This window comes from Marmota marmota, unplaced genomic scaffold, assembly GCF_001458135.2.
Source record: "Marmota marmota marmota unplaced genomic scaffold, marMar, whole genome shotgun sequence".
Lineage (NCBI taxonomy): Eukaryota > Metazoa > Chordata > Mammalia > Rodentia > Sciuridae > Marmota > Marmota marmota.
Genome location: NW_026000222.1, coordinates 1,828,479 through 1,854,386, shown reverse-complemented (window position 1 = coordinate 1,854,386; position 25,908 = coordinate 1,828,479). Strand labels below are relative to the sequence as shown.

General features: G+C 55.4%; 1 protein-coding gene across 1 annotated transcript in view; it reads right to left on the bottom strand.

The window, feature by feature from the left end:
* Window positions 1-25,908, bottom strand: part of Zcchc14 (zinc finger CCHC-type containing 14) — a 67,635-nt gene that overhangs the window by 38,142 nt on the left and 3,585 nt on the right. The window contains exons 3-4 of the mRNA XM_015495983.2: window positions 20,207-20,794; window positions 955-1,078 (exon numbers count right to left, since the gene is read on the bottom strand). Coding sequence (XP_015351469.2) covers window positions 955-1,078; window positions 20,207-20,794 — 712 coding nt within the window. The remainder of the gene's footprint in view (window positions 1-954; window positions 1,079-20,206; window positions 20,795-25,908) is intronic.

Here is a 25,908-nt window from a genome sequence, read left to right as displayed (position 1 = left end):
GCACAGGACTCCAAGGACAGGGTCCCCCCGCCTCACAGTGCTGCCACAGGCCACTGCCCACGCCCCATGATGCACTCACACTACAGAACACGGGCAGCTGCCAAGGAGCTGCTTCTCCCCTGAGCTGACCAGGCCGAGACCAAGGCAGAACAGCTCCATGACCAGGTGGGCACAGGGCTCTGTGGAAACGCACGCTTACCACGCTGCTGTGAGATGAGACCCAGGGACCAAGAAAGCAGAGAAGGAAGTGCGCAGCCTGCCCCCCACAGCTTGCCATGCACAGAAGACAAACATGTTTACAAACGGCAAGGGGGACCCTGCCCTGCCGGTTACAGCAGGGCCACAGGACACAGGACCCAATCAGGACACGCCTCCTCATCTCCCCTGGCAGTTCTGCTCAGACCCCGGGGACCATCTATGGACCTGCCTGGTCCCAGGAAGCACCTTCTCTCTCTCGGGCATCTGTGCTACCCACGGCCAGTCCGATCTACAACAGCGTGGCTCTGTGGCTCTCTGAGGGCTGCAGAAGTCACACACTCAGCCACAAGGACCAAGAGCCTCCTGTGAAACGCCCCCACAACAGCCCCACCAGCTACCGAGCTTCATGCCCTGGGCTACGCTGCCACACCAGGGGCCATGGGGCACAGGTGCCCAGAAGCACCAAGTCCAGGCAGGGGGAGGACTTGGCATGGCAGGAGGTGGCAGGGCACCACACTCTAGGCCACTCGGGGACAGCACTGCTCCAGAACCCAAGGCTTCCTCTGGGCTGGAGGGAGCTGGGTCCCCTCGTTTCCTCTTAATAAGCACAGCAGTGTGCGAAAGCATGCTCAGTGTCACTTGCAGAATCAGAGACTGCTCCCTGACTGGGCCCCCAGAGGGCACCAGCCAAAGGCCCGAGAGACGCATCACCACCCAGCGCCCGTGCCCGTGCCCGCAGAAGCCCAGGTGACCCACCTTTGCCGTGCTTCCCCACAGGCCTCTTGGGCAACGCCTCCTCCGTGGAATGTGCCGAGGTGTGCAGCGCCTTCTCCAGGCTGTTGCCGACGCCGTGCAGCGGGGCCTCTGGTCGCGGAGCCATCTGGGGAAAGAGACACGGCCATCTTACTTTCTCCATTTAGCTAACCTGGAATGACCTTCATGCCTCCGGCCTTGGTTTCAATTTTTTAATAAAACAGGAACCACTACTGTAAGGATAAATACTTCCCAAGAAAGACAGAACTTCCACCTCTCCATTCCTCTCCACCAGAACTGAACAGCCCAACCACAGGGGCTTGTCCTGGGCCGCGGTTCGCCTGACAAGACAGAATCCCACAGCCCAGGGGCATGAGTGGTAAACCTCCAGCCGAAGCAAAACCTTATTTTTATATTTCTTCAAACAAAACCCTTCCCTAGAACACAAATGACAACAGGACCGGACACTATCCGCTACAAACCTTGAATGACGTAAGATGTCTAAAGGCAGGGAGAGAGTAGCACTCCGTGGAGCTGGCTGAGCAGCCGTCTCCAGTCTCAAGGGCTGGTGAACCAAGAGCCCTGGGGAGACCCGTCGAGACCCAGTGTCTACACTGAGCATCTACAAATAGCCTCGGCCCCTACAGACAGACCCAAAGACACAGCTGCAGGGGCCCGACTGGAAAAGCCGCACATCCCAGGCCAGGCGAGTTTTAACTTCGTGGAACTCCGTAAAACAAATCCCAGGCACACAGCCTCCTCCAGAGAGCCGGCTCTCTGGATAACATCGCAAGGCATTATCAAGAAAGTCAAATTTTTTAACACTTTGATAATTCTTTTTATACTTTCATAAGCTTACTTTTGCAGATATAAAATGAGAGACTTCCATTTGATCTTTGGAGTCTTTTATTCCATTGAACATCACTATAGATTTTTCACTTCATAGCACAAATTTGAGAAAACATCAAGAACCTAGCAGTCTGAGATGTCTAAGAACCAAGTGTCAGTAGGTTAAATGACACTGAAGTAGGTGTCAAGTTCCAACATCTAATGTGACGTGAAGGTGAAGGTTTTTTTACATATAAAGCATATTTTTCTGACTCAAATGCACAAATGTAAAAATCAAGTGTTTAGGTTTACTTGATAGAAGTAAATTCTTTAGGTTCACTAGATAGAAATTTCTGTAAGTTCTTTTGTGCTGCGGAGTGTGACCTCACTGTATGTACACTGAAACACAGGACTTCACAAGTTTAGATACTTTAAGTAGAATAATCAACTGTGGAGGAAAACAAAAATAAGTTACATTTTACTGACTTCTAGTGACTTGACAGGGTGGGCTCCTCCAGTTCAGAAGACCCCCCCCTCAGCCAACGCCTGAGCACTCCAGAGGTGAACCCTTCCCAGCAACCAAGACAACCCAGCAAGCAGAGGCGGGGCACGAGTCCACCCCAGGAGAAGCCAGCTCATTCCCAACAGGAAACACGGGCCTGGGGCAGCACGGAGGAGACCTGAACTCTACTGCAGCCAACTGGGTCCCCTGGCTGCTGGCTCTCCACCTGCAGGCTCTGCTACCCACTTGGTGTGGAGCCCCAACACCTGGTCCCAAGAACGGAGACAATGGGGCCAGTGTGGCTGGCCAGCAGAGCAGCACCTGCCCAGACAGGAGTGCAACTGACCCCGACCCCAGGCCTGAGCAGTGGCCTTCAACCCTACTGTGCACTGAGCCCTGAGGTATGGGGACGCAACCAGGCAGGAGCTCTGGGAGGGCCTTCTGTGCTCTGTGCGCAGTGCCAACCGATCGTCAGGCTGACCCAGGCACAGGCTTCACATGGGGACAGCACTGCTTGCCCACAGGGACGGCAGGAAGTGCTCCCCGAGGATCAACAGGAAGGCCCAAGGCTGGTCCCCGCCACAGCCCGGAGCCTGGGGAAGCTGCAAGCTGCCCAATCAGACCACACGCTTCCCTCTGATGTGAGGAAAAAAAGGAAACACTGCAAAACCACAGCCACTGGACGCCACGCGTGTCCTCCTCAGCATTTCCCAAAAGCAGTTCTTCTCAGCTTTGCAGACGTCCATTCTTTCCAACGGCCTTCGTCTTTCTCTGCTCCTTTGTTTACATTAAAAGCTGCCTTCACTTGCGATTCCCAGAAATGCTGTTTTGGGTTATTTTTGGTCAGGCTCATTTGCCCACGTGACCCACGCAGCTCAACTCAGATGCTCTCTGACTCACGCTCGCCCACACGCCCGTCGGCAGCTGGAGGTGCAGGAGACGGGCCTGACGGGTCCCAGCACTGCCTTCCGTTCCTGCCCAGAGGCCAACAGACCCAACTCCCCCTGGCCAGACGTCCCCCAGCTCCAGATTCTCTGGATAAGTCTCCTGCTTTGTTTCCAAGGGAATGACGACACGTGGCCCTGTACCGCTGCCGACCCTCCTTCTCCAGGGCTCGCCCCGCCACGGCCCACTGAGGTCCTGCTGCCTGCCCCTGCAGCCTGGCCCACGGATCACCTTCTTCCCAAAGAGGACGCTGTGTCCCACCTGCCGGGGCCTCTGCACTAGCTGTTCCCTGCCCTCCCGTCCAAACGCACTGGTCACTGTGGCACAGAACTTCCTGGGGTCCAGCAGGGGCAGGGGTCTGTGGCGTCTCGTTTTGCTCACCGCAGGATCCCCTGAACTGAGAACAGGCCTGCCAGGAAGCAGGTGCCAATCTTTCTGTAAAATACATACCATCCAATTTAATCAGGGTAAATAAAGAAGCACCTCCACTTCAAAGTCAAGTTTTCATAATCTCCATCCTGGCCCCCCAACACAGGCGGGTCTGCCGCGGAGCAGCCACCAGGTACGCAGGGCACATTCCACCTGTGTGGTTCCAGGGCTGCCACACACCTGGGGTGCCCTGTGGGATGCGGTCTAGACACCTGGGCTCCGCAGCTCCCCTGTCGTCACAGCTGTGGAGATGAGCGGCTGCCCCCAACCTCTAGGTGCAGAGTGCCCTTGGGGGGTGGTGAGGCACGGGCTCCAAGCTGGGTCTGGGGGGTTGCAGTTCTGCATCTCCAATTATTCCAGGTGATGCGAACCTTGCAAGAGCATCTCAAGGTAAACTAGAGCGTGGTGGCCACACAGACACTCAGAGCTGGACCACACTGCCTGTGCCCAGTGCCCTGGGCAGGATCCTGGGGTCATGCGTCACCCTCAGACTTAACACCTTCTGGAATGCTGGCGACACACCATGGGAAGAGAACCCTACGTGAATTTCATCAAAGCTTTGTGTTTAAAATTCACTTTAATATTTGCGAACCAAAAGCACAATTTGTAGAAATCTAATTTTTAGCAGTCCATTTCATTTATAAATAGAACATGCTAACAGACAGTGGCCACGAAAGACAGGATGACCAGGGCTGGGGCCTCCAAAGCCGGCTGTCCTCCACCAGCAGGCATCCAGAGGCCCCTGGAAGACGGCCACAGGCTGCCAGAGCAAGGGTCTCAGCCTCCTACTGTGCTGGCCACCCTGCGGCCATCCAAGGACATCTACTGACCCTTCCCCACAAACACATTCAGATGCATGATATGCGGATTGCAAGCCCAGGCAGTGAGGCTGGGGACAGTTGCCTGAGCTCCTCCACCACTGAGAGCGAGTCCACGGTCACCTCCAAGGAGCACTGGGCGATGCCTCACTGCACAGTGACCCCAGGTGCCTGTGATCCCACTGTGACAGGCCACGGCTCTGCTGGGACTGCTGTGGGTCTCTGTCTGCTTTCATAATTGCAGGAAATGCTGGATTCCAGTTACAGGCTAGAGAAAGCACAACTGTGGCCAGTCCCCACCCCCACAGCCAGGGCCCTGCTCAGGGGCAGGGAAGCTGGCTGGGTCATGTCCTTCCAAGCTCCAGGGGTCACAGCAGGTTGGCCTGGTTTGGAAACAGTCTCCGAGTGCTGCGGGCACATCTCCCATCAGGGCAGGCTGCTGTAGGACACCCTCAGCAGGTGTCCTACCTACCATGGGAGCCTTCCTGGCCCAAGCCCTGGCCATTCCCCTCCCCAGGAGCACTGGCCACTGAGCCAGACACAAGCATGTCACAGGGGAGTCCTGATAGGAACATCCCTGCCGTCTCTAGGGTCCAGGTTCTTTTCACCTAAAGACATGCATGTGGATTCTTCCGGTTCTTCTGATGCCTGTGAACAGCTCTCTACCACCAACTGCAGCGGTTCAAAACTCGATGTGATGTGATTCTCATAACTCCTCCTGTTTCCTGTGTGGTTGTTTGGGCTTGGTTTTGTTTTGTTTTGCAGTTCTTGGAACTGAACGAGGGGTGCTCCCAGAGCTACATCCCAGCCCCTGTTGTATTCCGAGACAAGGTCTCAGTTGCCCAGACGGGCCTTAAACTTGGAATCATGTTTTTATCCTTTCAAGCAAGAAATCTGATTTTCCATTATTCTCTAGGCCAGAGTTTTCAACTGGCAGCAGCTTTGTCCCTGAGGGGACATCTGTAGACACCTGGGTGGTCTTAACTGGAGATGGGTATTCTACCGACATCCGCAGAGGCCAGGGACACTGCCAGCCTCCAAGGAAGCCCTGTGCACGAAGAGGGCAGAAGCCCTCCCCTGGGGCCAAAGCAGCCTCCGCTGTCCCAACCGCAGCCAAGTCCAGCCCAAGCGTCCACAGGCAAGTCTGTCCCCACTGTGTCATGCCCAGGCAGCCCTCACACCGAGCACAGTGCCATCCATCTGAAACGCAGGAGCATGCCTGCCCACTGAGTTCTTGAAGACGGACCTCAACATGGACCCTTTGTGATCTGCCAACTGTGCCTGAAAGGGGATGGGCGGGCAGGCAGGCAGAGGGTGGGCGGGTAGGCAGGAGGGCAAAAAAATGCATGAAAGTGGCACAGAGAAGTTCACACAAACCCTGGCAAAGCAGCAGCCACTCTTGGCCGGCAAACCTGGCTGTGCTGCGCGGTGGGACAAAGCGCTGAAGGGATGGGCGCAGCACACAGGCCACCCTGTCCGCAGGACACAGGCTCTCCATGGGAACTGCCACCACACCATCCGGAACATCAACACAGGGACCAGCTGCAAAGAGCCAGATGCCATCCTCACACTCCCAGGGACATCTGCGCAAGGTCACTGAGACAGCACCGTCCCACTGTGGGACAGGAGGACAGGTGCCATCGTGCGACTGGTCCCACACAATGACACCCGCACGCTGGACACAACCAGTTGTGAAGGGGGGAGACAGGCGGGCCCAGCTGAAGGGACGGGGAAGACCCAGATTCCAAGCAGCTGCACACCGCGGGCCCGAGTGTAGGACACTGCCGGGCCACAGAGGAGCGTCACTGAGAAGCCCCATGGGGCAAGGACGCTGCACAAGCTCCTGCCTGCTGTGCGGGAGTCCACGCAGCCACAGGTCACATCATCCCCACGTGAGAAGGAGGAACACCAAACCCAGCTCCTCGCCTCACCAAGGCTGCGTGGCCAACGCTGGGGACTGCCCCCTTGGTGGCACAGCAGAATACACCCCAGGGCCTGCATGGCAGCGGGCAGGGCCGCTGGCATGCTGAGGTGCTGATGGGAGCCTTCCTCACACACACCTCACGTTCCCCTCTGAGCCCAGGTGTGGCAGTGCCTACCTCACCGGCTTCTGGGAGGATGAACCGTACGCGCTGCGGGGCCTGCTGACTGGAGAGCAGCCGCACGCCTGCCTGCTGCGCTCAGCTCAGGAGCACCCTGCGGGCAGCACACACAGGGTCTCCCGGTGAGGCCCACCACAGCCCGCAGGCTCTTCTGGGTGCTGGACCTCTGCCTCTGGCCAGGCAGCAGATTCCTAGCTCTCCAGCCTCCCACCTGTTCTTGCGTGGCCCAGGGGCTTGAGCAGGGCACCAAACAGCCACCCAGGGTCCCATGTTCCCATAACGGGATGCAGAGGTCTCTCTTCCTCCAGGCAAACCCACTTAAATACAGCCTGGCTCTACCAGCAGGGTGCAGTGGCACAGCCTGCCATCCCAGCAACTTGGGAGGCAAGGCGGAGGATCTCGAGGTCAAAGTGAGCCTCAGCAACTTAGTGAGGTGTAAGTAACTCAGCAAGACCCTGTTCTCTAAGTAAAATATAAAAGGGGCTGAGGATGCAGCTCAGAGATTAAGCAACCCTGGGTTCAATCTCTGATACATAAAAAAACTTAAATCATTTTTAAAAAAAATAAAAAAGAGCCTATACCACGACAGATGCATGTCTGCACCAAGACCAGCGACAGGTGGAAACCCGCTGCCCAGCCTGCAGTCCAAGTTGGGCTCGGCACACGGGCAGTGGTCTCACCCTCTCAGCAGGCAGGCGTGATGCCACCCACAGCAGAGGCAGCTGGCAGCACAGACGTCACTGCCACGTGCCCACCTGACCCCACCTGAGGAACCTGTGGCACAGGCTGTGTGCAAGGAGACCCAGACAGCCCGGCTGAGGGCGGCACCTGCGCAGGCGTGTTAACCTCCCTGCCCTCAGAACGCCTCTGCAGTGTCCCAGGAGAGACTCCAGAACAGCCCGGCCGTTCCCAGGTGAGGCAGAGGAGGGGAGCACCGGGAAGAGGAAGAGACAAGAAGGAGCCAAAATGTCAACAGCACCAGCCTCCCAGTGATTCTCGCTTTGTCCAACCTTTCTATAAACAACAGTCACTCCTTTTTATAACTGGGGAAAAGCCTGCGATTAAGTCACACAGGCATTTCTGAAATGGGAGCCCATCCGCCACTCGGCCGTCGCTGCTCTTACCAGGCTGCAAGCTGTGTCTGTGTTGGGGGGTGCTGAGGGGAGCTGGGGCTGGGGCCACCTGCCAGCCGGTCACATACGACAACCCGCATGCCAGGTCTCCCAGCCCGTGCAACCGGAGCAGCACCTGCTACACACACCTAAGTCGATGCGAAAAAACAAATAAACAAGCAGAAAAGTGACATGTAAGCACTTTACTAAAATAGTCATTATGTGTCTCTAGAAACCTGAACAAGGAAACAACTTAAAAGTGAAAGCTGTTTGCGGACACAGGCCAACCCAGAGCCGAGGCTGCCCAAATCAGACTGTCCACCTAAAGACCTGCCTTTTACGACGTCTGCAGCTCTCAGCTCTCCTCGTTTCAGACAGCAGGACGAGGGGGACGGGTGCCAGGCACACCGCAGCCCTGCTGGTGCAGAGGGATCCGACCCCCGCTGCCCCCATCGAGCCCTGTGGCCACAGCTCCAGGACACCCCTCCAGAGCCTCTGCAGGAGCCGAGGCAGCAGCACCCCGCGTCTGGGCCCTGCCACACTTGTGAACTCTGCCTGGGGCCAACCCGTGTCCCAAATTCTCCACCTCAGTAGGACAATGGGACACATCTTCCAGACCAGCCACCCCAGGACTGAAGAATGGGCCTGCAGAGCACCCTCAGCAGAGGCCTGGGCACAGCACTTGCATGCAACCACAGCAAGTAACCGCCCTCTCCATACCCGTGTGTCCACATCTGCAGCACAGCGGGCTGTAGCAGCTGGCACAGGACGTGGCCCCAAGGTACAGGACCTGTCACATGGAACCTGCTCCATCCACTGCTACACAACTCCAGGCAGGGACACCACAAGGACAGAGGCAGGCAGGAAGGGCCTCTGCCCAGCGCACCAGGGTCATCCACTCGCCACTCCAGGGCCTGTGTTTTCTACTCCCAGCCAGGGGCAGGGTCAGAGGAAAGCGGCACCACAGCTGGAGAAAGCCCAGGCGCTGCCGTGAGGCGCCACAGGACACGCAGGGGACACACAGGACACGCTACAGGCCAGCGTATGGGAATAAGCTGAGGGACACTGTGACACTGAAGTGCCCCAGGAGAAGCTGGGGGGAACCACGCGCCTCCCAGAACAGCTGTGGCTGGGTGGCTGCCATTCCCGGGCACTGCACCTGCAGTGGGCACAGTGGGCACTCCCTGCCGGCACATCCAAGACCATGACACTGGGACAGACGAAGCACGGACTGTCACTGCACTCATCTGGCCAGCGCGTCCCCCCTTCTCCTTCCTTTCCCTGGCTATCTGCCCCTCTCTCTGAGATGGGGTCCCGCTGTGCTGCCCAGGTTGGCCCCAAACTCCCAGGCTCACACAATCCTCCTCCCTCAGTGTCCTAAGTAGCTGGACTTTGGGCACATGCCACCGCACCCAGCGCAGAAGTACGTTCAAATACTGGGGTTTTCCTGGAGAAACTGGCTGAACCACAGTAAATAAACCACGCATAATGACCCTTTTTGGTTTCAAGTACCAGACTGGACTACCTGAGAAGGACCATTCAAGCAGCCAGCTCACTAAAGCGTGAGCTTATGGCCTCTGGGGACAGTCCCTCTGGGGCAAAACGACACCCTGCAGGTTCCTAGGACCAGCAAAGATGGTCCATGCCCAGAGTGACCAGCAATCCTGCCCAGGGTCAGACCAGCCCCCTGGCGCTCTGCCACACAGGCAGAGATCAGGAAAGGGGGGGGGGGCTCCAAGGATGCCTCAGAAAAGACAGGCAGGTCACCTGTGATGAGACCGTTACCCCCACAGGCAAATGGCACCTGTCCTCCCTCCTCCCACAGGTTCACCCACATGGCTACCTCTCCTCATCACCGAGCACCACGAGGGGTCAGAGACCTACAGAACAAGCTCATCCACATTCTCCAAATGGACCCTCTGACTCGGAGGCAGGAACCTCACCGCTTCTCTGCAGCTCCTTCCCCTTATGAAAGCCCCTCCAGGAGGGGAGAAGCCCCTTCCTCAGGGAGAGCTGGGCCCTCCGAGAGCACAGGGGCGTGTTCAGCACCGCCTGCGGGCCACAAGAGCAGCTGGCCCCACCACGGTGATGCAGCAGCGGTGCTGACCCGTCCCAGACGTCCACAGCACACCCAGCGGGCCGAGAGCAAGCGCAGCTTAAAGTGGACAGGCATGAGCACCTGGCGGGCTTCCTGGTCTGCAGGCTGCGCCCAGTGTCCATCAGAGGAACAGCTGGAGGGCCAGGAAGCCCAGGGGCTCAGGCAGCACAGTGAGGCCTCCCTCCCTGCTGGGAGGGACACCCAGGTCTGCCTGTGAGCCCTAAGGAGGGGCACCACACAGCACAGACAAGGACAGCATGGACATTGCCAGCTGTCCAGCAACACCACCGGGAAGGACTGCAGACCAGCCCGCCAGTCCCACCCCCGAGGCCAGCAGGAGGAGAGCAAGGCCCCAGTGCCCACCACACGTGGCTCCCAGATCCACGACACAAATCACACTTCCCAGACACACCAACAAACAAAGGCGCGACCCACAAGCAGGAGGGCTGCTGAGCTGCAGCAGCACGCAACGGGCTCTCCGGGCTTTACGATGGAGACTTCACAACTAGGAAATGCTCTGTTCAACCGAGAACCACCGATGCGCTGAACGCAGTCTGGTGGAAGCACAAACCCAGCAAACCCGGAGATGGATCAAAGGCGCCAATGTGAAGGACAGCGAGAGGCCTGGAGAGGACGATCAGGGCCTGGGACCCACAGGCCGTGTCTGCAGCGCACACCTTCACCACAGCCCGGGGACACCCAGCACAAGCCAGCCAGGGCTCGGGCCCCAGGTTCAGAGACACCCAGACACCTCCAGGGACACCTGGACACAGCACAGTCAAGCTCTCACATGCCCAAGGCAGACAGACAACCTAAGTCTGACCCAAGACAGCGACAATGACACAGGGACAATAAGATGCCCTGGGTCCAAGGCCGGCTACGGCCACACAGCTGTTTGAAAGAGCTACAAGAACACATCACCAACCCCAATCCTGCACCCGTGACAACACTCCCCAACAGCAGGGCACAAGCAGACCATGTCCTGACCCAGGAATCCAGGGCTTTCGTGCCAGCCCCCCAAGCCCACAGAAACGGCAGGGAAGGCTCAGGACGAAGGGTGCGGTGGCAGGCCCTCCAGGGAGAAGACAGGGCGGGGTGACAGTGGGGGCCGCACTCTCCTCACGACTCGGGAAGCAGGCGGTGGGCCAGCACAGGTGAAATCCAGCCCACCCTCAGAAGGGCCTGGAGGCAGGACCGGGTCAGCCTCAGGCCAGCAGTGAAGGCTGCAGAGAAGGAAGATGGGATTCTGTGGTCCACTAAAGGAAGCGTCTGGAGCGAGCCACGGAAGCAGCACAGGAGGAGGGGCCTGATGGGTGAAGGCGGGACTGAATGGGGAATGGGGGGACTTTCTGTCACAAAGGTCCACACACTTGTCAAAACACAAATGACCCATCTAAAACAAGCACATTTCCCTAAACCTAACTTTTACTTTAAATGAGACAACTGCAGAACACTGGAGCCCGGGGTAAGAAGCAGCCAGGGCCTGGTGGCCAGCGGCCACACCCTCCTCCACCTCCCAGTCACAGGGAACTGGTGCCCTCCCCTCCCCTGCCTCGAGACACCCCTCTCACCCCACCATGAGGTGACGTATGTGGGTACCTATGCAATCTGTCTTCACATAAAGAAAAAAGCCACTTAGCAACACCATCTTTGCTTAACTGTGTCCCCTCACTCACTGCTGAAATGAGACAGGATAAATCTGAGCCACCAACAGGCCAAGCATGCGGATGTGCTTGTGGGCAGCATCCTGTCCCTGCCTGCCTCATGCTCTCCCAAGTGAGAGCCTCCCAGGCCCCACACCCAGGTGCTGCGAGTGTGGGGCCAGCAGCTGCCTCCACACCAGCATCAGGAGGACAGATGCCACACAGGGCGCCCGGCACCTTCCCCTCTGCACCCCAAGGGCTTGCCGAGAGCTGCCCACGGGGCCATCGCAACTCCCATGCCTGCACGTTCTATGCAGATGCCCAGGGACTGAGGAGGGGCTGTTTTTCCCCTCCCCAACAGCTCAACCCTTCCAGACCGTGGTTCCCGAGGGTCTTAGTCAGATTCACCGTGAGTCGGGAAGGCACCTGCAGACAGGAATTCTCTAGTAACTCTGTTGACATCTTTATGTAAACATCCCTAATATCAGGCAAGGACTCTCCCTTCTCATCTGTGAATCCAGATGTTAAAGTACACGAGCGCAAGCAGCTACGGAACAGCAGGACAGTCGCTGCACAAAGACAGAGACAGACCAAGTGTCGGCCCCAGCGTCCAGCCCTCCTCCTGCTGCAGTGCCTGACATCAAGGCAGAGGCCAGAAAACGGGGACCACTAGGTCGTGGGACTGGGAGGGTCGTGGGACTGGGAGAGTCGTGGTCTGGCTCACGACAGAGGAGCACACCTGCTCCCACAGCACATGGACCCAGGGCAAGGACCAGTGGAACAGGCAGAGGCGAGCATCTGCAAAGGCTCGGGCCAGAAAGAGGAGCGGGAACAGCAGGAACTGCAGGTGAGGGCAGGGGTGCAGAGGCCTGCACAGCACATCTCACCAGACCACTACAGGGGTTCCAGGGATGTAGTGAGGGTGGGAGTAGGGCCAGGGCACAGCGGGCACAAAGGCCAAACCCAGGACAAGGTCAGAAGCTGGGCATGTCACTGTCATTTCTAAAACAAGTTAAGGCACCAAAGTTCTGGGGTAATTTGATTAAAAAAATCAAACAGAGCAGCTACAAAGTTGTTCCTTACAGAATTTATCACTGACACGAACTCAGTTCTAACAGGGATGTGACCCTGGCTTGCATTCCAACGTGTGCTTGACCCGGGACAGCAGTTACACTGGGCTGGGGTCATGCCTGCTCCCTGAACGCTATTTTAATCCGTGCCCGGACTCCCTGGCAGAATGCCCCAAGGCCAAGTGTGCCTACAAGAAGCGTGCCATACATGTGACTGTCACACAAGTGTGGATGGGAGCGAAGGCAGGGGGAGGAGCCAGGTCTGCGGATCTGAGCGCACGGCTGAGGCCAGGACGTGCGGTCAGAAGGACACACCTGTGAGCAATGCGGGACTCGGGCCCATTCCAGGTGGGAGACCTGGCTCTGCGAGTGGGGAGCGGGGAGAGCGGGCTGAGGGCGCTGGCCTTGCCCAGCCTCAGCCACCTGAGGCCTCCTGGGAGCTCGCTCTGGCTGGTAACATGGGTTTGTTTTTTTCTTTTCTTTTTTTAATCAAGCCACATCCCAACCAGGGGATGAGAGACAGGGTCTCGCTGAGCTGCTTAGGGCCTCACTAAGTTGCTGAAACTGCCTTTGAGCTCACGGTCGTCCTGCCTCAGGCTCCATGTCACTAGGATCACAGGTGTGTGCCACTGCACCCAGCTACGTGGACGGTTTTAATTCATCTATGAGACTGGCAAAAATCACAGCTGAAAACATCACTGATTACAGAGCAAAGAGGAAGAGAGGGAAGAAGTGTGAGGAACACTACTGTCCATCCACAGTACAGGAAAGCAAACTGGACCCAGGGACAAGAGTCCAGGGACGCTGGAGAAAGCCAGCCACCACCAGGAGCCACCTGCAGCCACACTGATGCAGAACAAAACCCAAAAGCCTCCGCAGAGACTCCAGTGTATAGCAAGTCCAAGAGAGGAAGGGACCAGAAACATCCGTGACCTGACCAGTCAGAGTCCAGAACACTGAAGACAGGCACCATGACAGGAGGCAGCCCCAGCCCTGGGGGGAGAAGAGGGCGCTTGACAGATGGCACAGGGCACAGGGCCGGTCACCCGGCAGAAAACATCAACCTAGCTTTGCACCTCACAACAAGCTACCTCCAGCCGGATCCGTTTCATGTGCAAAAAGGCGGCAGGCAAGGCTGGAGCACGAGACCCACAGGAGGTGCCTTCGCAAGCGAGCTGGTGATGCACGGCAACTCACGCACACACGGAGCAACAAGTATCCCACATGAAAACCACAACATGTGACGAACGCCACTCCTGCCCGAAGCCCAGAAGTCACACAACGAAGACTGGTACACACAACCTTAAAAACTGCATGTCAGGGGCTGGGGCTCAATGTGAGGCCCTGGGTTCGATCCTCAGCACCACATAAAAATAAATAAAGGCCTAGAGACAACTAAAAATATTAAAAAATAAACTGCATGTCAAAGCCACATTACAGGACTGCGGGAGAGGAGCCCTTGCAACTCCCAGCACTGTCCCTGAGGGGCTTCAAGGGCTCTGCCACACAAAGACAAGAGCCAGCAGAGGGAGCAGGGCACAGAGCCCGTGACACCTCCTGCGTCACCCTGAGGGGATGGTAACGTGGGTTTGTTTTCTTCTTTTCTTGCCACCTGCGATCCTTCCCTTCCACCTCTGGACCTGCACCCAGGTGATCCACCAGTCCTGGCTGCGGGGGAAGGCCACCGTCATGTCGTGGAGGGCATGCTCATGGCACACAAAGGACACCACACTGTTTCAAACAGTAAAATGGGGACCTGGCGTCCATAGACAGGACAGGGCAATAACACATCCACACAGGGCAGCCATGCAGCAGGACAAGGACGAAGGCGTCTCCAGGGAGTTCCACGAGGCACTGTGTGGTCTGCTAAGAGGGGACTGGATGAAGGGGGAGAGGCAAGAACCTCGGGCTCCCCTGGGCAGCTCTGAGGACTGAGCCGGGGTGCTCAGAGCATCAGCCCTTCAATCTGAGACAGGGTCTGGCTAAGTCGCTGAGGCTGGCCTCAAATTTGCAACCCTCCTGCCTCAGCCTCCCGAGTCACTGAGATCACAGGCGTGACCACCACATGCCCAGCCAGGAACCTGGTTTTTAAGCGCACAATCAAAGCCGCCCAAGCCCAGGTAAAGGACCAGAACACTGCCTGGCCCCAGCTTCTCACCAACACCCTTCGTACCTTTGCAATTTCTCACCTGATCCTATGACCTACCCAGAGTTTTTCTGAAGAAAGTACTGAATTCCCTTGATTAGAACCCGCTTTAGCCAAAGAGGTCAGAGAACAAAGGGCGGTTACAGTGGACGGACGGACGGGCAACTGAGGGTGGGAGCTGGGGGGGCCTACGTGCCGTCCAGGCTGTCCAGAGGTACGTGGGAGAAGACCTGCTGTGTCTGGCATGCAGGCTCCACCTGCCGCATCCACGTGGCCCACCTGGAAGTGGCCACCTGGAAGTGCAGACTGACGACCTGCGAGAGGGGCGGGGTGCAGCAGACTCCGTTCTGCTCTAAAGCCTTCGGGGAACCAGGAACACATTTATGGGCCAAGCAGAAAAACAGCAGCGGTCAAAGGTTGCTGAGGGGGAGGAGGAGGGAAACAGGAAATGGCAAGTTTGGACACCTGACCCTGCAATGTCCCTGAGGAAACAGGAATGGACCAAAACAGAGGCGAGGCGAAGGACTAGACTTAGATAAGGAATAGCAAAGAGCACTAGAGGCATTTCACAGGCCAGGGTTTCCTAGGAGCCTGGAGAAGGTCCATAAGATCCAGAGCAGGACGACAGGTGGGTGTGCAGGGGCAGGAGCATGCCACCCCAGCCCCTCCATCCCTGGCAACCCCATGGGCGCCACATTCTAGCCCAATCCTGCCCACAGTACTACCCACAGCTGTCAAAAGACTGACTACTTGAAAGGTACTATCTTGCCTTGGTCCTGTCCCACCTCAGATAACTGCAGACCTCTTTGACCAGAACAAGATGGAGACTGCTAACAATCTACCTGTTTTAGTAGTTTTTGAGCACCCCTTCACTTTCAATATCATTGTTTCTACAAAGGGTCAGGTCTCTCCACAACCAAAACATCTGCAGAGACCAGAGGAAAAACCACCTGGATAAAAGTGATCTCTAAACTGTCCAAGTTAAGGCTAAAGTCCAAAGTCAGCCTCCTCCCGAGATCTAACTCATAGCCTCAGCCACAGTTCCTAATCCCCTGTGAGGCCACCACCAGAACGAGTGCCCGAGTGCCCGGGCAAGGTCTGTTTCTAAAACCTAACCCCACCAACAGGGGGTACGAAAACAGAATTGTTTCTCCTAGGCCTAACGAGTAGTTAGCGTGCTCTGTCTCCTCTGTTTTAGTCGCAGTCTCAACTCAACAGACACAAGGCCAAAGCAAGCTGAGGTCAACAGTGGGCTCGTCTGCCCCCTGTGCAAGTGGCACATTACTCATCATACGTAAGTGATGCAAACTTCCCGTCTCACACACAACACCCAGAACACACTGCACACCAGGAGCCGGGCCTGCTGCGGGGGAGGCGAGCGCGCCAGCTCACATGGAAGGCAGCGGCCTGAATCTACGGGAGGGCAAAGGACAGCAGTGAAACAGTCACACGGTCCAAGCCATCAGTCCAAGCCATCGTGTGGCAGAGGCAGGGCTCTGCAGCTCCAAGATGGGAGCAGGCTTTGCTGTCAACAAGAAAACAATTAAAGCTGCACTCCAGAATGCTCAAATGCCTCCGCCACGTGCCTCACTCTAAAGACAGGGCAGTCCTTTAGACCTGTGAAGGCATCCCCTCCTGGGAAGCCCCCAGTGAGGCAATGAGACAGACCTAAGGTCAGGGACTGGCCGAACATCAGCTGCCCAAAGAACCCGTTAACACTGGAGACGGTGCCCGCAGGTCCCAGCTCCCCCACAGCTATCCGCGGCAACCTCAGCTGCTGCACAGGACATCTACTCCCGTGGAATGCCAGGTGGCCTGCAGCTGCAAGAGGCAGGGTTCAGAGCCAAAGGAGAAACCCGTGAAGCCCCTTACGCCTCACACGACAGCCACAGGACAAACTGTCCAATGCTCCACCTTTGAACTGCAAGGTTTTAAGAGCTCACGAAAGCAGCACGTGTAAGCTCCGTTACCTTCGACAAGAGATGATTAGCAGGTTTAGTCACAGTATCTGTGTAAATCGAAAACCCCCACAGAGCCACACTGGGCACACATGTGTGAACCAGAGCAGACAGTTCCAGAAGCATACAGTTTGACAGACACCCAAGGGAGACCACTGGCCCCAAAGCACCCCTGCACCTTGCACTTGGAGAACCATCTTAAAAATGCACACCTCATCTGCATCAGGAGGCAGCAGGGGCAGCTCAGTGGGCACAGGGAGGCCCAGACCTGGTCTCCACCCACTGCACTGTGCTCTGCCACCTCTCCCCGAGTGCCACACGCACTCAGGACAGAGTCGCACAGCATCTACCCAGCAACCTGCCAGGCAGCAATGGATCACAAGAAAGAGGTCCCTCCCTAAAGACAGCTGTGTGCTGACTGCTCCCAGGGCCATTTGTGGAGCCAGGTCAAAGGGAGTCAGCCATGAGAAAAACCTAAAACAGAGCCAGTGAAAACCCAAACCTGAGCCACTCAGGAATGAGCAAAGTGTGTATGAACTTAGTGTAAACAAAGAATAGTCCTCAGCCACAAAACAGAGTGAGGAGCTGACACAGGCCACCATGCAGAAGGCCAAGGAGGACATGACGCTCAGTGATGCCACATGGGCCAATACACAAGACTCCATTCATATAAATCACCAGGAGACACCTCCATGGGGAGAGCAAGGAGGTGATCGACCAGTGGCTGCTAGGAAGCGGGAAAGGAGAATGGGTACCAGGGTCTCTTCTGGGTGACACAAATGATCGGAGGCCACACAGTGGCAATGGCAGCACAGTCCGACTACACTGAAGGCAGGCGCCACACAGTGCACGAGGTGAGCCTGCAGTACAGGAGCTCGCTCACACCCGCCACTGACCAGAGGGCCTGATCTCAAGCTGTTTCCAAATCTCTGGCTATTTAAATAAAAACAATTAACAGTGGTGGGTCCAAACCCAGACTCCTGCGTGTTAAGACCCTGGAACACCCTGTCTGAGGAGCCACCTGTAGCAGTTAGCAGACACTCAGCGCCGTGAAATCACTTTCCTCTACCACCACTGTTACTGTTATATTTTCCTTTCTGCAAGTAAAACATCTGCTTAATTTAAGAAAAGCTCTCTGCTTCTAATCTTCTTCTAGAAATTCTTTATGCAACAGCATTTTTAAAGAAAAACAGTGAATGTTTAGAGAAAAAATTGCAAATAATGAATATCAAAGAAAACACAGAAGCAGTAAAAATTTATATAAGACAGAGAACTTATGAAGCAATCCAAATTTTTATGTCTAAAAGAAAAGGCACAGTCTCTAAGCTCAGAGTTCAAGAAAGAACGAAAAGAGGCCCTTCCTCAGGGCTCTATGTGCAGAGGAACTGAGAGGAGGAGACCCTGGTGGCTGACCTCACCTGCCGCCCACTCCAGGCAATAGGGCTCCTCAGCATCAGGCTCCAACCTTCAAGTCATGAAGGAGCAGGAACAGCCAACCACAGTTCCATGGGGCAGGGAGGATACAGGGACAACCAGAAACCGCACTTGTTTTCAAACAGGCAAACAATGCCCTGACTTATCGTTATAACCTTCATTATCAAAGCTCAAGTAGGATTCTCCAACTTTCCAGAGATGAACCAAAAAAACCATCCAAAGCAACTCTTCAAAAATCCGTGTAAAAAACATCAACATCAACACTCACAGCAAGATAACAAACATTCAACTTACGCAGAGCGCATCTCTGTAAAAACGAATTTCAACAGCCGGGCAGTCAGGGAGGAGAGGGAAGCACCGGGGACCATGGCTGGGCCTTACACTTGTCACTTGAACAGTCCTCAAGGCAGGCCTGCTGCAGAGCCACCAGGAGACGCTGAGACATGGAGCTTTCTGGCAGAGGTCACAGAAGCTGCTGAGTTCAGTGCTCAGGGCCTCCAAGGGGGGAGGTGTGTAGGAGGAATAGATTACCCCCTCATCTCATCAAAGAGATTCCTACTTGACAAAAACGCTCTCTTATAAAAGACATTTTTGTTCCAGATTTACTTCACTGCCCGACAGAAGAACCCTCCTCCACTGCCTTCACAGTGGGATGCATCGCACACGCCACGCAGCCCCTCACAGAGGCACACCATCAGGGGCCAGCGCGGAGACAGGACCAACAGCAAGGGGAGGCCATAAGTACAGGCGAGCGACAACTCACTGGTCCCTCGAAGCTGACAGAGCTTACTACCAGCAACCACACTTCTCCTGTTCATGTGGACGACATTTGTCTGCCTGACACTCAACATGGAATCCAAGAAAGCCACAGTCTCGGGGGAAGTGCCACCAAAAACGATTCAACAGCAATAAAAACCAACACATGGACCACAACCACTTCCTAGAGGAAGGCGGGGGATGAAAAGCCACAAGCTCAGGCCCAAAGGACTCAAAGGACCCCACTCACTGACAGTCTTCCCTGCCACTCCACAGAGGCTGTCCTGTCAAGAGCTCAAAGACGCTGCAAAGGGCACTGGGCAGACTGGCCCTGGCTGACCCTCCTACCTTCCAAAGAAACCCAGGGTGTAATCTAAGGCACCACACTTGGTCAGAGAGGCCTTTTCTCCAACAGCAAAATTTTGGCCCTGGGCTGGGGGCGGGGTACAGTGTGATAAAAATGGTGTGAGCCCCAAACACTTTGTATTTAAGCACTTTCAAAACATTTAAACAAAAAGTTTGCATTTCTGAGTGGATGACCTGAGCTGCCCTTCCTTTTCAATGTGGAGACGAGATCTATAAGTTAACCTAAGACCCTGGGTTTCCATCCCGGGACAAGGTGGGTGCCAATAATAACTCTTGAGCAGGATGGGGTCCAGGCTCCAAAATCTCTCATACAGTAGACTGGTTCTTGACAACCAGACACGCACATCCACAGCACGCATGCACACACAGATATACACAAAGCACGCACACACATTTACACGTTCGCGCGCACATCGTACTCCTAGTATTCGCGCGCGCACACGCGAACCTGCCACGACCTGCGCGCACGCCCGCCCGCCCGCCCGCCGCAGACACCTGTGCCGGGCCAGGCCCAGCAGCAGGGACCAGGCCCTGTGGCAACCAAGGTTCTAGCGCCTTCTCAGCCCCATCTCGCCCTGACTTCTGGCACAGACAGAATCCTTCCTTTTCTGGTAATAAACACCAGATTTGGAGAAACCAAGGCGACACAATGTACTGTTAATCTGTCATCCAAGAGCCCGATTAAGGGGGCAAAGGCTTTATCGCCTTTCCAGAAATTATGTGAAACAGGACAAAGAGGCCAGAAACTCTGACCGCAAGCGCGCTCGCTACCCTGTCGCAACCCAGAGGGTCACGCAGAGGGTGGGCAACTAATGTTTGGGATGCGGGCTTGGGACACCGGGATAAGGCCTGGGATAAGGCCTTCGGATGCGAGATGAGAACTGGGGACAGACTTGGGGTTCCAGATGGGGGCCAGGAGTGGGGCCTTAGGGTGCAGATCTGGGGTGGATTGGAGCCTGGGGTGCAGACGTAAGTACGGGCTTGGGCGCAAAATCGGGATGGCCTCTTCCAGTCATCATCATCCCCCTAAGCACGGGCATGCACGCACCTTGTGGCAGGCTGGACAGGTGGGCAGAGCGCCACCAGGCCCGGGAGCGCTCTTGCCCCCGGGACCTCCACCGCTGCTGCCGCCGCCGCTCAGGCTGCTCTGGATTTGCGTGAGTTCCTGGCGCAGGACCTGCTTCTGATGGAAACTGAAAGCCGGGTGGTTAGAGGCCATGGTGAAGAGCAGCAGGAACTCATCGCCAGTGCGGCCCTCGTTGAGCTGCAGCCCGTAGTTGTGGATGATGGAGTCGATGTGCGTGAGCGTGCGGTAGAGCACGCCCGCCGCCTCGCGCTGCTCCGAGCCCAACAGCGCCAGCGACACTAGCAGCTTGCTGCGCACCACCTCGTCCGTCAGGTTGGTAAGGCTGCCCAGGTCGGCCGGGTTGTTGGCCTTGATCTCCGAGTCGCGCAGCGAGTGGTAGTCCTTGCGCGCCAGGTCCTCGAGGCACGAGCCGAGGAAGCGCAGCTCCAGCGGGATGCACAGGTCCAGCAGGCCGCAAAGGAACTCCACGCGCTGCGGCGACGGCAGCTCCGAGAACCAGCGGTACACGCCGTCCCTCTNCAGGCATGTTTCCCAGGAGCCACCCCAGGGCTCTCGTCAGGCTGGGAGAAGAGGCATGGAGTTAGAGCCAGGTGGCTTCCAGCAGCACAGGTGCCATCGGGGGACTGTTGTGTGCCCCCCACAACCAGTGACTGAGTTATTCCTTGTTTTCTTGGGCCTTGTTCTTTTATGGGATTCCAAGGAAGTGGTCACATTCCAAAATCTAAGATCTGAGTAAGCACAGGAACAACTTGTCCTCTTGACAAAGGAGGCCCCCCTGAGTGGACGCATCTTGGACCTTCTCACTGCAGGAGGCTTCTCAAGCCCAGCCCCAGGGGCACCATGCACACCTGGATTCCAGTCCCAGCTCTGGCCTGGCCACTCATTCAACCCCTCTGAGCCTCAGTTTGCTCATCTGTGAAAGAGAGCCAGGAACCAGTGGCCAGCTGCGGCAGAAGTCAGAGTGCTGACCAGAGTCCCTGCGACCTGAGAGGGCAGAGGCCTGCCTGCAGGACCCCTGGTCCAGGTCCACCCAGCTCCCAACGCCTTCTTGTTAATTCTTGCTGTGCAGTTTGATATTTAATGTCAAACTGAGATGAATAGCATCCCCCCAAATTCCTTGTCCACCTGGGACCTGGGACCTGACCTTGTTTGGAAACAAGGTCTGTGTGAATGTAATTAAGGTAAGGATCAGGAATACAGTGGATTAGCAAAGGCTGGAGATTCAAAGGGACTCTTCTTACAAGAGACAGAAAAGAACCTGCAGAGATTTAGGGGGAAGGCCACTTGAAGACAGAGGCAGAGATTGGAGCCAAGGGGTCGTCGATGCCCAGGCCACCGTGCACCCCAAGAGGCAGGAAGGGTCTTGCAGAACCTTCAGGGGGAACTCAGCCTGCTCACACCTTGGCTTTGGACTCCTGGCCTCCAGAGCTCTGTGGAAGGGTGAATCCTTTATTTTAAGCTCCCCCCCACACACACACACACTTCTTTGCGATCTTTCTTTAGAGCACCCACAGGAAACCAATTCAGTGTCATATCCCCCTAAACTTCAGTTCGGCTCCACTTAATTCAGCTCATAATGGATATTAAATCCTTACCCTCCAAGATCAGACCTCTCTATTTCAGGTTTGGGGGTCTTGGAAGGTAGGTTGCACACGGATGGGAGATGACCACCTCAACTCCTTGCCTGAGACCATTCGTCCATCAGCTTCTCCTCGGGAAAAGGGTGGATGGCCTTGAGGCTCTGGATGCTGGTGCCAGGTGCCAAATGCCAGCCCTGCAGCCCAGGGCTCCATCCCCAACAGCCCCTGCCACTGGGGCTCTGGGGCTCTCTCTCACCCAGCTCTGCACATGCACAAGGTGACCCCTGACTGTTTCAGCATTTCCCCACCTGCTGCCCCTTCTGCAGAAGCCACTGGCGTTGTGGAGGGCTTGGGGATCCTGGGCGGAGACAGAGGGCCCTGGGCTCGGGCCCAGGTCAGAAGGTGTGCACACCTCCAAGCCAGTTCTGGGAAAGCAGGGCTGCAAGGAGAGGGAGGGGGCTGGGTGTGCAGAAGGGAGCACACTGCGTTGAGTTCATTGGGCATTCGGGCCCCAGCTGCCCTGGGCCTGACTGGGCAGGGGGCTGTGCTGACAGGACAGGAGCCCCTGTCCTCAGAGCATGATCTAATCTAGGGCAGCCAGATATGTCTATCTGCATCTTTTTTAAGTTTTAAGTGGACGATATCTTCACCTTATTTTTATGTGGTGCTGAGGATCGAACCCAGCGCCCCGCGCATGCCAGGCGAGCGCACTACCGCTTGAGCCACATCCCCAGCCCCTGTCTGCATCTTTAGTCCTTGGCTACCTCTGGGCACAAGACTGTGGGGAGAAGGGGGAACTGTCCCTTCCATAGGCTGGAATGCAATATAACTTGCTTTATTTTTGAGAGCAGAAGCCACAAGTTCACCCAGATGATTATTTTATAACAAAGGCATGACACATATGTATGGGGTTGCTTCTGGTATCTGAACTGACAGTTCTTACTCCGATGGTTGCAGGTGATGACCAGGAGGGACTATAAATCAATCAGCCTACTGTTCCAAAGTGCAGAGTCCTTCCCTGACACCAACACCTTGTTTCTCCTCTAACTGGTCAGAGTCCAGCCCAGGAGGAAACCTGGGGAGGCCCAGTGGGGACTGGGACAAGAGAGGCAGAGTTGAGATCAGTGCCCTGTGAGCATGGTGTCCATCATGCTCCCTGGAGGACATGGGGAAGCTCCCTGCACAGATTGCTACTGAATTTTCCTGGGGTGCATCCTCAGGGTGTGACCCCTGGGGATCCCTCTTTCCCACGGCCTACACCCTGCTCTGTGATGATTCTCGTTCCCTGCCTGGGCTCCTGGCCCCTCGTGTGGTCACCACCTTGACATACAGCAGGTCCCGTTGCCTCCATCCTTATTCCCATTTTATGGGTGTGGAGCGGTCAAGGAATTTGCTCAGGCCATGCTGTCTGCTCATGTTGGAACTGGAGCCTGACCTAGGTCCATGATCCACAGACTCTGTCCCTCCCGAAGGAAATCACAAACAGGACACATGGTTCATTTGCTATTTCTGCAAACTGGAGACTCCAAAGGTGTCTTATTGGTGCCAGTTTTTCTAGCCATGATCACTGACAAAGTCCACCTGCAGTCATAATTGGGCAATTGTCCCCAAGTGATGCCAAGCCCTGGTTTCCACCAGAGACGGTTTTATCCACAGCAGTCTGGGGAGTCTAGTGTTGGGCTGGATGCCATTTGTCTCCAGTGGGCATCATCTGGGCTCTTTAAAATCGAGAATCCTAAGCTGATCCCAGAGAAGGAGGGGCGCTCCCTGCAGTTCGAGCCTTGGAATCTGCATTTGTGCTAGCAACCGGGTGGTCCCGACACACACGTGTGACAGCAGCTCTTGGGGCATGGCTGCTTTAATTAACAACAGCAATCATGATAGTAATTAGAGTTTCCTGTATACATGGTGGGCCTGATTACAGATGGGGAGTGGAGGCTGAGCAAGGGTAAACCATCAACCCGAGGCCACCAGCCGGTGGCTCTGACTTTCACCACGGCATGCGGCAGACCCAGCTGTGGTGGGTGCCTGTGGCTCCTCCTATGTCCCTGCTTCTTGCACCACAGCAAAGGTGTCCTCTGACAGTCAACAGGCGATCCACTGTGCTCCGCGTCCAGTGGTCTGTTTAACTTTCCTTTTTATTATAGAAAATTCCAAACATGCTCCAAAGGTAAGGAGCAGCATGGTGACCCCTCACCACGGGGCAGCTTCAGCAGGGACAAGATCGGTTTTAGAGCCCAGACCATGCAAGGAAGCCCAGTTGGCCCAAGCCCTGCCCTGGCCGCCCTCCTATGTCCACCGGGCGCGCTAGGGCCGCAGGTGTGAGCTCCAGCAGACCCAGAGGACAGTCCCCTCCACTGTGGTCCTGCTCCTACTTGTATCACACATTTTCTTTCTGAAGTATTTTCAAGTAAATAAGTTAGGGGTTTACAAACCTATATATTGTCGTTTTGTCTGTCCACGAGGCAATACATGCTCCTTGTAAAGATATCATACCTCACTGAGAAGTAATAGAAAGTCACAAAAACACCTTCTCAGTCACCACCAACTTAAAAATGTTCTTCTAGACAATTATATATTTATGTGTACATACTTTTACCAAAAAAAAAAAATGGTAAGAATCCTGGTTACTCTATGAAAGTAAGACAGTGCTCCGTATTTGTGAATTCTCAAATGTCCTTCTATGTCTGTGACTCTACATCATGGCCTGGAGGACAGCTTGGAATCTGGTTGTCTATGTAAACCATGGCCTACTGACCATCCCCTCATGATGGGCATCCAGGCTGAACCACATCTGCCCCCTCTGCTGGCTTGCAGGGGTCAGAGTAGTATCGAGTTTCAGAGCGGTATGAGAAGATGGAGAGTCAGTCCCACTGCCCTCCCGCGAAGCCACATGCCTTGCTGGAAGTGTCCAGAGGAGATACATGCAGATTCACTGTGGTGAAAAACACATTCCAAAGGCAGATAATGTACTGTCTGGGCAGCAAGGTATGACTCCGGAATACCGAGGTCTCTCTTTAAACAAGCACACCAGAGCTCAGCCAAACCGCCACTCTCCCTCCTTCCAAGTAGCTAAGCAGAAGCTGATACTCTTGTTACAATGAAACGCATCCTGTGAGGTCCTCTGAAGCTGTCTCCAGAAGCTGTGTGAGCAAGGCTGGTGTGCACTGCAGGCTGCAGAGCCCTTGTGCCTATGGGTGGGCGGATATCTGGAAATAGCCCACGCCACCGGCACATTGCAGCAGCAGAATTGACTAGATCTACTTTGAGCAGAAACAATTATCAAATGATAACAGGATCTGGGGTCTCTGACAGGGTCAGAAAACCAGAGGGGATGTCACTTTGTATCTTTAAGTTGCCTGTGCGTGGTTGACCTTTTTTTTTTTTTTTTTGGTACTGGGGATTGAAATTGAACCCAGGGTACTTTTACCACTAAGTTGCACCCCCAGCCCTTTATATATTGAAACAAGGCCTCACTAAGTTGCTTAGGACCTGGCTACATTGCTGAGGTTGACTGCAAACCCGTGATTCTCCTGCCTCAGCCTCCCAAGTTGCTGGGATTGTAGGCATGCACCACATACCCTGCTTCCTACCCATTTTTCAATCAGGTTTTTGTCTCGTTTCCCTCGAATTTTTGATTTTTCATCCTTTAGGTATTAAGTCACATTATCCCTTTATCTACATTTACATTGGAAATGTTCTTTCCCCATCCATCACTTGTCTTTTGATTCTGTTGATGGTGTTTGTACCATGAAAACGATGAACTTTAATGTCATTACATGGGTTCTTCTTTTCTTTTATTCCATCGGGATCTGGAGTCACGGTCAGACAGTCTTTCTCTATACCCAGCTGGTGGACTTTCTTCTGTTGGTTCCTTTTTCTACATTCTGACGTTCACTCTTAGAGATATCTGCTTTCAAAATCCATCTTATTTAAGTTCCTTGACTGAACCAGGCATTGCCAATTAGAACGCTGTAGAGCCAGCCGGGGGCAGGAGGCAGTAGGTGAGGAGGCCTGGGGCCCATCACAGGTTAAAACCTTTTTTTTTTTTTTTTTTTTTTTAAAGGCCCTGAGAGGCCTTTT